The sequence below is a fragment of the Cardiocondyla obscurior genome, linkage group LG06, assembly GCF_019399895.1.
Source record: "Cardiocondyla obscurior isolate alpha-2009 linkage group LG06, Cobs3.1, whole genome shotgun sequence".
NCBI classification, from domain to species: Eukaryota; Metazoa; Arthropoda; class Insecta; order Hymenoptera; family Formicidae; genus Cardiocondyla; species Cardiocondyla obscurior.
In genome coordinates this window covers 1-12,303 of record NC_091869.1, presented here as the reverse complement: position 1 = coordinate 12,303, position 12,303 = coordinate 1, and the positions used below count along the sequence as shown (strand labels likewise).

The 12,303-nt window shown below is 46.1% G+C and overlaps 2 protein-coding genes across 2 annotated transcripts; both read left to right on the top strand.

The window, feature by feature from the left end:
• The first annotated feature begins 46 nt into the window (after nt 1-46).
• Nucleotides 47-4,877, top strand: LOC139103065 (innexin inx2-like). The gene is made up of 5 exons (XM_070657407.1): nt 47-1,445; nt 1,687-1,838; nt 2,975-3,217; nt 3,612-3,907; nt 4,398-4,877. Exons 1-5 carry the CDS (start codon nt 1,265-1,267, stop codon nt 4,618-4,620), a joined length of 1,095 nt encoding a protein of 364 aa, XP_070513508.1. The 5' UTR covers nt 47-1,264; the 3' UTR covers nt 4,621-4,877.
• A 118-nt stretch (nt 4,878-4,995) lies between these two features.
• On the top strand, nt 4,996-8,232 carry LOC139103158 (tubulin beta-4B chain-like). The gene is made up of 5 exons (XM_070657579.1): nt 4,996-5,528; nt 5,781-6,245; nt 6,776-7,080; nt 7,327-7,624; nt 7,902-8,232. Exons 1-5 carry the CDS (start codon nt 5,472-5,474, stop codon nt 8,118-8,120), a joined length of 1,344 nt encoding a protein of 447 aa, XP_070513680.1. The 5' UTR covers nt 4,996-5,471; the 3' UTR covers nt 8,121-8,232.
• The last annotated feature ends 4,071 nt before the right edge of the window (nt 8,233-12,303 follow it).

The window sequence follows — 12,303 nt, the reverse complement described above, 5'->3', positions numbered from 1 at the left end:
AACCGAAAGTGAGAAGAGTTGTGATTCGCCGATTCGTAAGATGTCCGGACTCTAAGACACCGAATGAGCGTGCCTACTAAAATATGCAGCTATTAATGATGCATGTGATCGTCGACAGTGCAAAACAGTTTGTATATAATAAGACGATGGTTGTAGAAGGGTGGAGGTTTGTAAAATTGATCGCTTTTTAGATGTAAACCGGTAAACGCTAGGCGAAAGAGAGATAATTAAAATTAAAAATTAACGGGAGTTTAAAGTGAAAAAAAAAAATAAAAAAATAAAAAATAAAATAAAGGGGATGCCGCGGCGTAGCCGTACCGGTTGTCGCGGCGATAGAGGATCCTCGTTCGATTAATTCGATACTCGTTGGTTGGCCCTCCTCCAGGAGGGGCTATTATAATTAGAGAGAGAAACACTCGGGAACTTGGCCCGCCGCCCTCCCCGAGGGCCGACGCGCTCTAGGAACGATGTTTGTATATAGGAAAAAACATTTATGTAGGTTTAGCGACAATCTCAATAGCGGATACCACACATCCACACGGATTCACACGACACGCACACGGACCGGGCGATATTAAGCGCATTATTAACGAGCGCGGCTATCTTTAATCGACGGTATAACGATTATCTTACTACGACATGTAATTGCGATAATAATTATTATCATGATTACTATATTTTTTACTAATAAAGAGCATCCTTGGAGCCGAGGAAAGTAGTGGAGTTTCTTTATCAGCGCCAGACTTCTCCCCGTTCCTACCAAATCTCCAAATCCGGATACAAGCGCGACAGATAAATTGTAAAGCGAAAAGGGACCTGCTGCCGAGGGCAAAAATTACAGAGACCGAGAAAGATCGTTACGTTCAAGATTTACGAGTCCGTGCGCTACCGGTTAAGTGCAGACCAATTAGGCGGATGCAGTTTTGGGCATCGTTATTCTCGTTGATGATTTACGGGAACTTCTCGCCTCGTCGTTTCAGCGCAGCTCGCCATTTCGATATTTTTCGCCTTGCAGCGCATAATTCGATTTGTACTTCGTTTCCATTTACGGCGTTTTTTTTTTCTTTTTTTTTCTCTCTCTCTCTCTTTTTTTTTTCCCCGTATCGATTTAAGCGTCACTCGCAAAACCTATTCCCCGCGATAAATTCTTGACGAGTTTAGAGCAGACGTGCGTAGCTGCGAGCATTTTATTTCGCAATATGCACAGGAATTTTCTCTATTGTGCTTTGTTTTGACGTCCGAGACAAAAGAGCACGCGATAACCATGCTGGACCTTTTCGCACCTATTAAATGTCTTCTACAGGAAGAGACCGTTCGCGTCGACAACGTCGTCTTCAGGCTGCACTCGCGCGTCACCGTTCTCCTGCTGCTCGTTTGCACGATCCTCGTAACCGCCAAGCAATACATCGGCGAGCCGATATCTTGCATGATCGATGCTTCCATCGGTACGAATTCTCCGCTAACCTCTCTTTACCTTCGCCCCGCGAGCGGGTGCGGGCGTTGGTACAGTTTCACAGAATGAGTCACGTAAAAAAACGGCTCCGCGTAATAATTAAATAAATTATAAATCCACTTTGCGCCCGTATATACGTTGTATATTTGCATCTAATTAAATTAATTAATTATCGTACGGAGTAAACTGAGGGTATAATTAACGTTTGATCGTAATTAATATCTTGCCGACAGACAAAGAACCCGTGAACGCGTATTGTTGGATCTACAGCACGTTTACGGTATCACGACACCTGAAAGGTATTCCCGGGCGGAGTGTAGCGAGCGCCGGCGTAGGACAGGCTCTTCCGGATGACGAGGCCCGTCATCATCGATATTATCAATGGGTCAGCTGAATTTAGAACGTTCGCGATACGGATGAGGAGATAACCGATACGGACAAATAGCCGATGAATAGCCCCGTCGACAGAGCACGAAAAACGCATTCCATTAAATTACACATCGGAGAGCACACACGTACATTTCGACGAATCCGCCGATATCAATCCGCCCCGTGTACAACGCCCGCGATTACAAACGTTTACCTTAGCTACGAAAATTTCACGTGAATTGCATTTCCTTCGCGAGAGGCCCTTTCGAATCGAATCTCAGGACAAAATCAAGTTACGAACTCGACCGAAACAAAGTTTCTTTATTGACTCCGTGCCCACCCCGTCCTCTCAAGGCCAAAAAGCTCGAGAATTTTTATGCCCGGCGTAAAAAGTTCATCCGGGACGACTACCGGCTCTACCGTTAAGACTTCTCCGGGAGATTCTCGCCGAGGAGAGATCGACTCGGAATTCGTCAAAGGTATCCCTAAATTGTTTTTCGATGGGGGGGGCCTCACTCTGAAAAATTGAAAGCGAACGGGAGCGAGCGCGTGTTTCGCTGCGCGCGTGTGTGACGCGGAATTGGTCGATCGCATAAGTTTCCGTATGGAATGCGCACACCTACCCGGGGTGTTTCACGTACGCGGGATGCATGATAACGGGCTGCACTTCGTTCCGATGGTCAGGTCGTTCTCGGCTCACCGGCGCATGCAGACGTATTGCGCGAGCGTGAATGAAATCTGAAACGCGAGGGGCGCGCGAATGTAAAGGAAAACGTCCGGAAAGGTACGGGAAGACGATGCGAGGAAATGGAAATAGAGAGATCGCGGATCCGGCCCGTTATCCCCGGGTTACTATATATCGCGCGATTCGCGGCGAATATCGCGAGAAGAGGAAAGCGTACGAGGGTGTTTGCCAGCACGAACCTCGGGGGTCTTTGAATAGAAAAATATTAAGGCAAACATAAACACCTTTCAGCTCAGGAAAAATAAAATCAATGGAACTCGATATATTTTTCTCCGCGCGCCAGATACACGCGTTCGGAGGCATTACGTTGTCTTTTATTTTGTATTCGTTTCGCATCGATGAGAAACCGCGGCGGCGCGCGAAACCGGAAATTTAAGGTAAATCAGAAATAACGCAATGCCCGATAGGTCTGCTTCGTTCTCGGCTTGCAAGCGATCTTTTTTTACGTGCCGCGCGCTTTATGGGGCATCTGGGAGAGAGGCACCGTAGGTCTACTTTCGCGAGATCTCGCGTCTCCCTTTTTGAGAGACGTCTGGACCGAGGAGAGGAAGCAGCAGCTCGTCGAGTACTTCACCAAGACGAATCTGCACGGTCACAACTTCTACGCGATGCGTTTCTTCGTGTGCGAGCTCTTAAACTTCTTAAATTCGGTAAGTATAATTCCCCTCCAGCTTTAGAAACGGAAGAGTTTCCACCGTGGTACTTAAGAGATCTCGATCGGCCAACCGGGATTATGATGTTAGGAGCGAGGAAATTGCGCGGAAATAACCGTGAATAATTGATTTCTGGGTTCGATAATAAGCCCGGACTAACGAAACTTTGCGCCGAAACGAGTACGATATATCGGCCGGAAATACAACTCGAGTGCCCTTAACGTAATAGATAACGATCGCTTTTGGTACCTTTGCAATCTCCCGGGCGCAGGAAAATCGACAAATTTAACGCCGGTTATCTCATAATTTCGGCAATTACTGATTTGCACTTTATTCAAATGCACGCAGCGGAGAGAAAGAGGGCACGAAGTTAACGAAAATCTCTCGATAGATAGGGCAGATATATCTGCTGGACGTATTTCTGGAGGGGCAGTTCAGACGGTACGGGCTTTTGGTGAGCACATTCATCGCGGAGGAAAATCCTTATGAAAGGGTCGACCCTATGGCCCGGCTGTTTCCGAAAATGACCAAGTGCACGATCCATACGTTCGGACCCGCCGGCTCCGTTCAAACTCACGACGCCTTATGCGTGCTACCGTTGAACGTGGTGAACGAGAAGATCTTCGTCGTTCTCTGGTTCTGGCTGGTGTTTCTCGCGGGCGTCGGCTGCCTGGCGGTAATCTATAGGTACGTAAGTTCACTCAATGGCTGCGTATATCACGGTAGTCCTGACGTCAGTAATATACACGCCAACGATTTGTAAAACTTATTCCGCGCGTTAGCTTTCGCTCGTAAATCTCTCAGGGTTTTATGTCGCGACTGTATTTTTTGTTATATTAAAAAAAAATTAATTAAAAAAAAAAAAAAACGCACACCGAAAAGCAGATACGGCGTTTTCTGCGGCGACAGCGGCTATCGTAACTCTAAGGCGGCAGAGGCAGAGAATGAGAGAACGGGAGGAAATCAGTCTGCAGTCATCGGCAACCGACCGGCGCGGGGCATATATGCGGCACATGTGAAACGCACACGACTTTAAAGTTACGTTCGCTAGCTACTGTCGGTGCAGCAAATCGCTACATCTGCTTTCCAGCGTACGTAAGATTCATTGAAAATTGTGAAATGGAGTGATGATATGACCTGTTCTTTTTTTTTCTTTTTTATTTTTTTTTATATATAGAATCGTAGTTTTCTCTCAAGCATGGGTAAGAGTGTATCTTTTGCGAGGTGCAGTTCGCAGGCTCGATAAGTCTAAGGCCGAGCGTGTCGTACGTGTATTCCATTTTGGCGATTGGTTCCTGTTGCACCAACTCGCACAGAACGTCAATCCTATCGTGTACATGGAGCTGGTTAACGAGATAGCGAAAGCCCTCACGACCAAGAGTTTCGCGGACTTGGTCTAGATCTTCTCAACTCACCTAAGTAGCATTACGCGAAATTCAATTTATGAAGCTCAGAATGTCTTTATAAGACGTAAACGTTCGATAAGTAAGAGTTCTATCATAAATGCTTATTATAAAAATATATTAAGTGCTCTACGAGAAGAAAAAGACAAATATTAAAAAAAAAAATAAAAAAAAAACATGTACTGCGTGACTGTAATAAAGATAATTAAAATTTCCTACGAAAAACCCCCCAAAAAAATACCAAAAATAATAAAAGAAAAACTTCCAAGAGAATTTGTTAAGACGTTAAAATTTAATTGAATTACTTAATTATATACTTTAATTAAATAGAATAATTCTAATGATCAAAAGTGAATTCTTTGAGGTGTTTGAATTAAAATTATATTAAGATCTAAACTTAAGTGAGGCGCGCGAATTTCTTTTCGACAATCCGTAATGCAGGCGAACAATGCGAGCAGATACGCCGGCATGAGTCTTTTGTTCATCAACGTTACATTCAATTGTCTCGAAACAGAAGCGGAGATACTCTCTTCTCGCCGTGTATCCATGGGAACGTTGAGTTTGACTCAGCCAAATTACCCGAGTTACGGTTCTTAGGGTTAGGGATTTCGCTGGAATTATTGCGATTCTCGGCGCGTTTGGAGATCTTTCGCGTTCTCGACTCAATATCCCGGTGCGTCCTCGCGTCGTCCTGCGCCTCGAAGTACGCATCGCTCATTACCAAGGTAACGGAACAGACGACGGCGACGAGTTTTGATCCCGTCTGCTTCGCCTTCGCCCGTCACTCGCGAGTTCGTCTGCGGTGCCGAAGAGAAGAATTTATCAAATCGAGGATTAACTAGCGAATCATGCGGGAAATAGTGCATCTTCAGGCGGGCCAATGTGGCAATCAGATCGGAGCCAAGGTATGTATTTCGATATCTCAAGTCTCCGGCCTCGAGTCGAGAAAGATAAATGTAGGACAGACGTGTATAATACAACGCGTATTTAATTAGAGCCGGTAAAAAAAGAAACCGATCCCAGTTCTAAATTTACCTAATATTTTATAATTTCGTAACGTGATATACGTGTACGAGAGCGTTGGTTATCCGCGGCCGAAACGTCTGTATTGAATATAATATCTATTTGAAATTTCACTCGCGTTGGAACAATTACAGTTCTGGGAGGTGATCTCGGACGAGCACGGAATCGATCCCACCGGCACATATCACGGCGACTCGGATCTCCAGCTGGAGAGAATAAATGTTTATTACAACGAGGCGACGGGCGGTAAATACGTGCCGCGCGCGATTCTGGTCGATTTGGAGCCCGGGACGATGGACGCGGTTCGTTCAGGACCGTTCGGCCAGATATTCCGGCCGGACAACTTCGTGTTCGGGCAGAGCGGCGCCGGTAACAACTGGGCCAAGGGCCACTACACCGAGGGCGCCGAGCTCGTCGACTCCGTTCTGGACGTCGTCCGCAAAGAGGCCGAGAGCTGCGACTGCCTCCAGGGATTTCAGCTTACACACTCGCTCGGCGGTGGCACCGGCGCCGGCATGGGCACTCTACTCATCTCCAAAATACGGGAGGAATATCCCGACAGGATCATGATGACTTTCAGCGTGGTGCCGTCACCGAAAGTATATCACTCTTGTAAAATTCCACCTCGATTCGCGTAAGCTCTCGTCATATCTCAATCGGCTTCGATTCACTTCGCGCCGGAAGTCCGGACTTCCGCGCTCGCCTCGGTACAACAGACTCCACGTTTGATAAAATTTTTCAAAGAGATAATTCAGATTCCCCGCATTCGCACGGGCGGGATTCTCGATTGACTTTCGGCAACAATGCGAGATCGGATCTCGCGTCGGGAGTTACGTTTCAAATTTCCATGTGTATCGGGAATCATCCGCGGGAGTTGTATTTCTCCGGCAACGCGAAGGAGTCTTCTTCGATGCGCGCCCGGGATAAGGTACAATGGACGCGAGACAAAGCGCCCGCCAGGAACCGATCTTTTGTCTTTAATAGGACAATACCGCGCACGTTACCGGCGTACAATGCTCGTACTCCCTTCGCTTATACGCGGTCGCGTCGATGCCTTGCGCGACCGCCGCCGCGGCCGAGATGCCACACATCGCCAACGTCACCGTCTATTCTCGCCTCTTTTCCGAAGGTATCTGATACCGTGGTCGAGCCCTACAACTGCACTCTCTCGGTGCATCAGCTGGTGGAGAACACGGACGAGTCGTATTGCATAGATAACGAGGCACTCTACGATATCTGCTTCCGGACCCTCAAGCTGACCACGCCGACCTACGGCGACCTCAACCACCTCGTCAGCGCGACCCTGAGCGGCGTTACCACTTGCCTCCGATTTCCCGGCCAGCTTAACGCTGACCTGAGGAAACTCGCCGTTAACATGGTCCCCTTCCCGCGACTTCACTTCTTCATCCCCGGCTTCGCCCCCCTGACTTCGAGGTCTCTGATTTCTTGCGAAGGAATTGAAAAAAAAAAAAAAAATTAATTAAGGAAAGCCAATTAATTAGACAAAGTATCAGGCACTTAGAAAATTTATCGTCGCGCCGTTATTTTGTATAAATTATCGAAATTTTTCCGAAACCCTCGACGCGATCAAATCGTTTTTTAATTAATTAGAAAATTGTTCGTGTAATATGATTTTACGTTTTCCTCGCTTTCTGTCATAATACCGAAATGATATTTTAGAGGTTCGCAACAGTACCGAGCACTCACGGTGCCGGAGCTCACCCAGCAAATGTTTGATGCGAAGAACATGATGGCCGCGTGTGACCCGCGGCACGGTCGATATTTGACGGTGGCCGCGGTGTTCCGCGGCAGAATGTCGATGAAGGAAGTGGACGAGCAGATGCTCAACATCCAGAACAAGAACAGCAGCTACTTCGTCGAGTGGATACCGAGCAACGTGAAGACCGCTGTTTGCGATATACCTCCGCGAGGTCTGAAAATGTCCGCGACTTTTATTGGCAATTCCACGGCGATTCAGGTTCGTTTACCATTTCTTTATTTGCATGTAACAAAGGGACTGCAAACTAATCGAGCTTTCGGTAAAAAAAAAATTCTCAACGCTGCGAAATAAAATAAAATAAAAAGAAGAAAAAGGGGAAAAAAAAAGAAAGAAAGAAAAAGAAAAAAAAAAGGATAAAATTTAAATAAATAAATAAAAAAATAAATTCCCCAGCGTTCAGTTTTGTTGAATGTATTTAAAAGAAAATAGAAAAAGAAAATAGAAGATTTTAATCGCGATATTACTCGTGCCGTAGGAATTGTTCAAGAGAGTGTCGGAGCAATTCACCGCGATGTTCCGGCGCAAGGCGTTTCTGCATTGGTACACCGGCGAAGGTATGGACGACATGGAGTTTACCGAGGCCGAGAGCAACATGAACGATCTCGTGTCCGAGTATCAGCAGTACCAGGAGGCTACTGCCGAGGAAGATGGCGAATTTGACGAGGAGGAAGAGGGCGAGGGTGCGGACAACTGAGGATCGTCTCCCATCTACGGAAGATGTTTATCGAGTGCTCGCTACACCTGCTGCTTCCTCTCCGCTCTCGTCGTTCTTTACGTAGTTATATCGTCCCACCCTCGTATCCCTCTTAGAGTGTAAAATAATATGTAGTCGCGCCAACGTTGGCCGACAGCTTGTTCCTTGTCTTCCGTGTGTCTCCCATCGTCGAAAGTACATTACGTGCGCAAAATAAAATAAAAAATAAAAAAAAAAGAAAGAAAAAGGAGAAAAAAAAATAAAAGCACGAAAAAGAAGCATCTTTTCCATTTTCCCGCGTAAAAAGCACTCATTTCTCTCGCATCCTCTTAACCGCGTCTACACAACACGACGAAACGGAACACTCTCGCACTCTGGGATTTGCGCCTGGTTTCCGGGTAACCTCCGGTCGCTACGAAGATAATGCGAAATGTACGTATCGGGAAAACGTTTCCTGCTTCCTCTCCTTTAAGTAAAACGCCACGCGCGAGCATCACCGAGAGCGTTTGCTCACCTTCGACTACGTATTTCAGTCAAGGAAGAGAAGAGAGAGAGAGAGAGAGAGAAAGGACACTTTAGACCTTAATTAAAAATTGAAACCGATTCAGGCGGCGCGGTATTTCGCAATATTCCTTGTTACCCGCCGGCGCGTTCATTATATGCTTCGCAATTAAATTTATTACTCTTTGTTTCCACTGTATCTCAATTTTAATACACGCTCTCAGCTTCGATTTATTTTATTAATTTTATTAAATTCGCCGTTTGTGCTACGCGGCGTAACGGCCCGTTTAGCCGGCTAAAAATCACTCTGCGATTTATTTCGGGACACTCCATTCTACGCTCAGGGGGAGGGAGAGGGCAAGGGGAGGCGATTCTTTTACAATTCCCGACGCCGCGATAACGCGCCGTAATAAATCGCGGCAGGGCGCGTATCGGAGACTCGTACATCACGCCGGGCATCACTGCCGATTGCCGGTGCCGACGTCGCGCAATCCGGCCGTGTTCTCGCGCGGTCCCCTGCCGATCGAGAACACTATTGGCAAACAATAATTGCACAATAATAATTGCCGAGTCGAGGACTCGCTGTTGCCGCGCGACGTGATGTCACGCATCCCTGAACGTCCCCGCGATAAACGAGGCGGGAGCGCGACGCGCGAAATGTCGGCTTATCTTCGGTCAGTATTATCGTCGAAGATCCTTGAAATACCGCGATGCAAAAATCTGCAGAGCTTAAGCGTCTTTATTAAAAAAAAAAAAAAAATGTGTATATTAAAAGAGGGTGAGAAAGAAGATTTTACGGCGCCTCTCCTCGCGCCGTCGAGTTTTCGGAAAGCTAGCCGAGCTGCGTCGCTCTTATTATTTTCCGGGAAATGTTTTTTTCTCTCTCTCTTTTTTTTTTTTTTCCCTCGAAAAAAATGTTTTTGCAAGATTTAAAGTCGAGTTCTGCGGGGTCGCGCGTCCACATTTATCCACCGCGAGGGCGTTTACATAACCGCGACAGACACGTGTGCGCGGACAGGCACTCCCGCAGAGTGCATGTGTGGGTCCGCACACGGAAGTGCTAATGCTAATAATGCAGACGCATAAACTTGGGATTTAGATCACGGTGTTCCAGTTTCCGTCGCCGCGTGTGTTGTTCTCGCCGCGGTTTCCCGCGGTCCTCGCATCTTCGCCCGGTTCTCGCTAACGACCTCGGTCGCGAGCAACCTTACACAATTACGGTACGAGAAAAAGAGGAAAATCAAATACCATACGACGACGTTTACACGGTATCCCGCCGTCTTCCACGGAAGGAGCCGCATTCGCGAACCTTTGTTTATTGCCGCTTGTCGCCGGCATCGATGGAAACAAGCGAAAGGACTTGCAGGACGACGGCGGAGCTGACGCTGTCCGATAAGCAAGATAGAACGATAAATAAAAAAAAAAGAAAAAAAAAAGAGGAAAGAAAAAAAGAAAAATGCCATACATCACGTATAACGCGCGGGTTTACGGGTTACCGAAGCTTAATCCCTTTCGGCTTAGATACAAGGTGTCCAACTTTTCGCGCGTTATTTTTTCTTACGGCGTATTTCTTGCTCAATTTCAAGCCCTCGGAGTTTTTCCTCGCCATTATCGCGAGAGGTCATCGCTTTCCCATCTGCCGCGTCGTACATCTTAAGTAAGTTTTAAATTGAGATGTTGAAAAATAAATTCCGTATAAAATTAGAAGAATCCGCGATATGTAGATCGTTCGTGCCCTGAAGATTCGCGAGACTTTTCTCATTTAACGATTCGCAGCGCAGCTGCGTTATCTCCTTTGGTGAGAAAATCGATTTTCGATCGGCCGCGTGATTCGCCGTTAGACGAAATCAGTGGCCAGACAAGCCAGGACATCCTTCTACGCTTTCGTACGTATTGCATTCTGCATCGTCACCCAGCTGTGCGTAGCTCTCTCTTCGGTAGCTCGGTCGTCTTTTAAAAATCGATCGCCCGCGGGCTCGCCGGCGGGAGACAGCGGCGCGCGGAACCGTTTGTCTTGCAGCGACATTTCGCGTTTCACGTAAAGGGAATTTCGCGTTTATACGTACAATACACAGGGCACGTCGTGGCGTATCTCCATTTGCGATGTACGCGTACGTACATATCGCGCCGATATTTATCTTCGTTAGCCCGAATTCGCGATTGGTCTAGACGTACGTCGCGGATACACGTAAGGGCGGGCATCCCCGAGGCGCGCACGCGAGTTAATCGCATCGTAAACCATTAGGGCTGGTTACAAATGGCCAGGCAACGTGAAAAAAAAAATAGAGAGAAATCGGCGAACAACCCTTTAAGGATATATAGCGAATCGCCCGTTTAATTCCAACGTGCAAATGCTAGCCCATTAAAATCAACGGGGATTTATTCACGGTGATAAAGAAAAAAAAAACTCCAGCCGCAACTTGTGTGTCTAAAAATTATTCAGATAGAAAATTCACGAGAACCGCGACCGGGCATAATTGTAATTATATTTTAATTATTAAAAAAAAAAAGAACAAAAATTCGTCGCAGAAGAGGAAGCCTCGATGCAAATTAATCGGGGGAAAAAAAAAATTATATAAATAAAATATGAACTGTTATTCCTTGAAGACAATCTGTATATATTAATGTTTGATTTCTCAGAGCGGAGTCATTAATTTATTTTTCGTTTTTTTTTTTCTCTCTGTCTCTCTCTCTTTCAGCTTTACAAGTCAGCTTACCTCGAAGCGGAAATAAATGATCCAATAAAAATTTCTTAAGGGCGCGAAGTGTATGCATATGTATGACGCAGCGTGCGTTTTATTAAGAAGGCGACAGTGAATGGTAAACGTTTATTATGCGGAAATTTTTCACGCTCGCGTTACCACCGTGTTTACCGGCGGTGTATACGAGGTGACGTGTAAGCACGAGTCCGCAATAAGGACGAAGATAATCCACCGCGACCGGCAAGGCTGCAGGTATAACGACATTGAGCGAGGCAAGCAAGGAGAGTGCGCAAAAATATTTGTTCCGCGGTTAATGAAGTACGCCGCCTCTCTTTTCTCCGTTTCCCCCTTTTTTTTTTTAATATTTTTTTTTTCCTACGCTCGCAATCCGTGTTATTATCTCTGAGCGAATGAATTCCATGAATAATCGAGTTGTGCAGTGTATTGTTACGCTAGTTATGTACAGAGGACATTTTCCATGAGCTCGTTGCATACGCGAGATGATTCATTTTTCGCTCCGATGACGACCGGAAGCGACACTCTCGCCGACACACCCACTCGCCGTCGATCGTGGAAGCATCGGGATCGATCCACTACCGGTGGCGCATTTATCGGAAAGGGTAAAGAGAATATAGAAACGCGCGAATGTATATATGGAAATACAGACATAAAATTTGCGGAACGATAATAATAACGCGCGCGCGACTAAAAAAATATCTAAGCTAAATTTTAATACGTAAGAGAGGTATATATGCAAAGATAAGGTAGATAAATTTGTAACAGCGCGGTAAAAAATAGAAAAAGAAAGAAAAAAAAAAAAAAAGAATGGGTAATAATTCATCAGGCAAATTTGCGATAATACGAGATAATATGAGAAGCTAGTATAAATGCTAATGTAAAAAAATTGTAATAAGAGAAAATTATGGTAAAGCGCAAGAGAGGCACGAGAGAGAATGCCCCGTGTCGTCGGTGTCATCTCC

Bases quoted from the DNA above. Each gene is read 5' to 3' on its own strand.
- LOC139103065 (XM_070657407.1), top strand. From the start codon at position 1,265: ATGCTGGACCTTTTCGCACCTATTAAATGTCTTCTACAGGAAGAGACC. The intron at 1,446-1,686 runs GTACGAATTCTC...TCTTGCCGACAG, and splicing joins CATGATCGATGCTTCCATCG to ACAAAGAACCCGTGAACGCG. The intron at 1,839-2,974 runs GTCAGCTGAATT...AATGCCCGATAG, and splicing joins ATCATCGATATTATCAATGG to GTCTGCTTCGTTCTCGGCTT.
- LOC139103158 (XM_070657579.1), top strand. From the start codon at position 5,472: ATGCGGGAAATAGTGCATCTTCAGGCGGGCCAATGTGGCAATCAGATC. The intron at 7,081-7,326 runs GTCTCTGATTTC...ATGATATTTTAG, and splicing joins TTCGCCCCCCTGACTTCGAG to AGGTTCGCAACAGTACCGAG. The intron at 7,625-7,901 runs GTTCGTTTACCA...CTCGTGCCGTAG, and splicing joins GCAATTCCACGGCGATTCAG to GAATTGTTCAAGAGAGTGTC.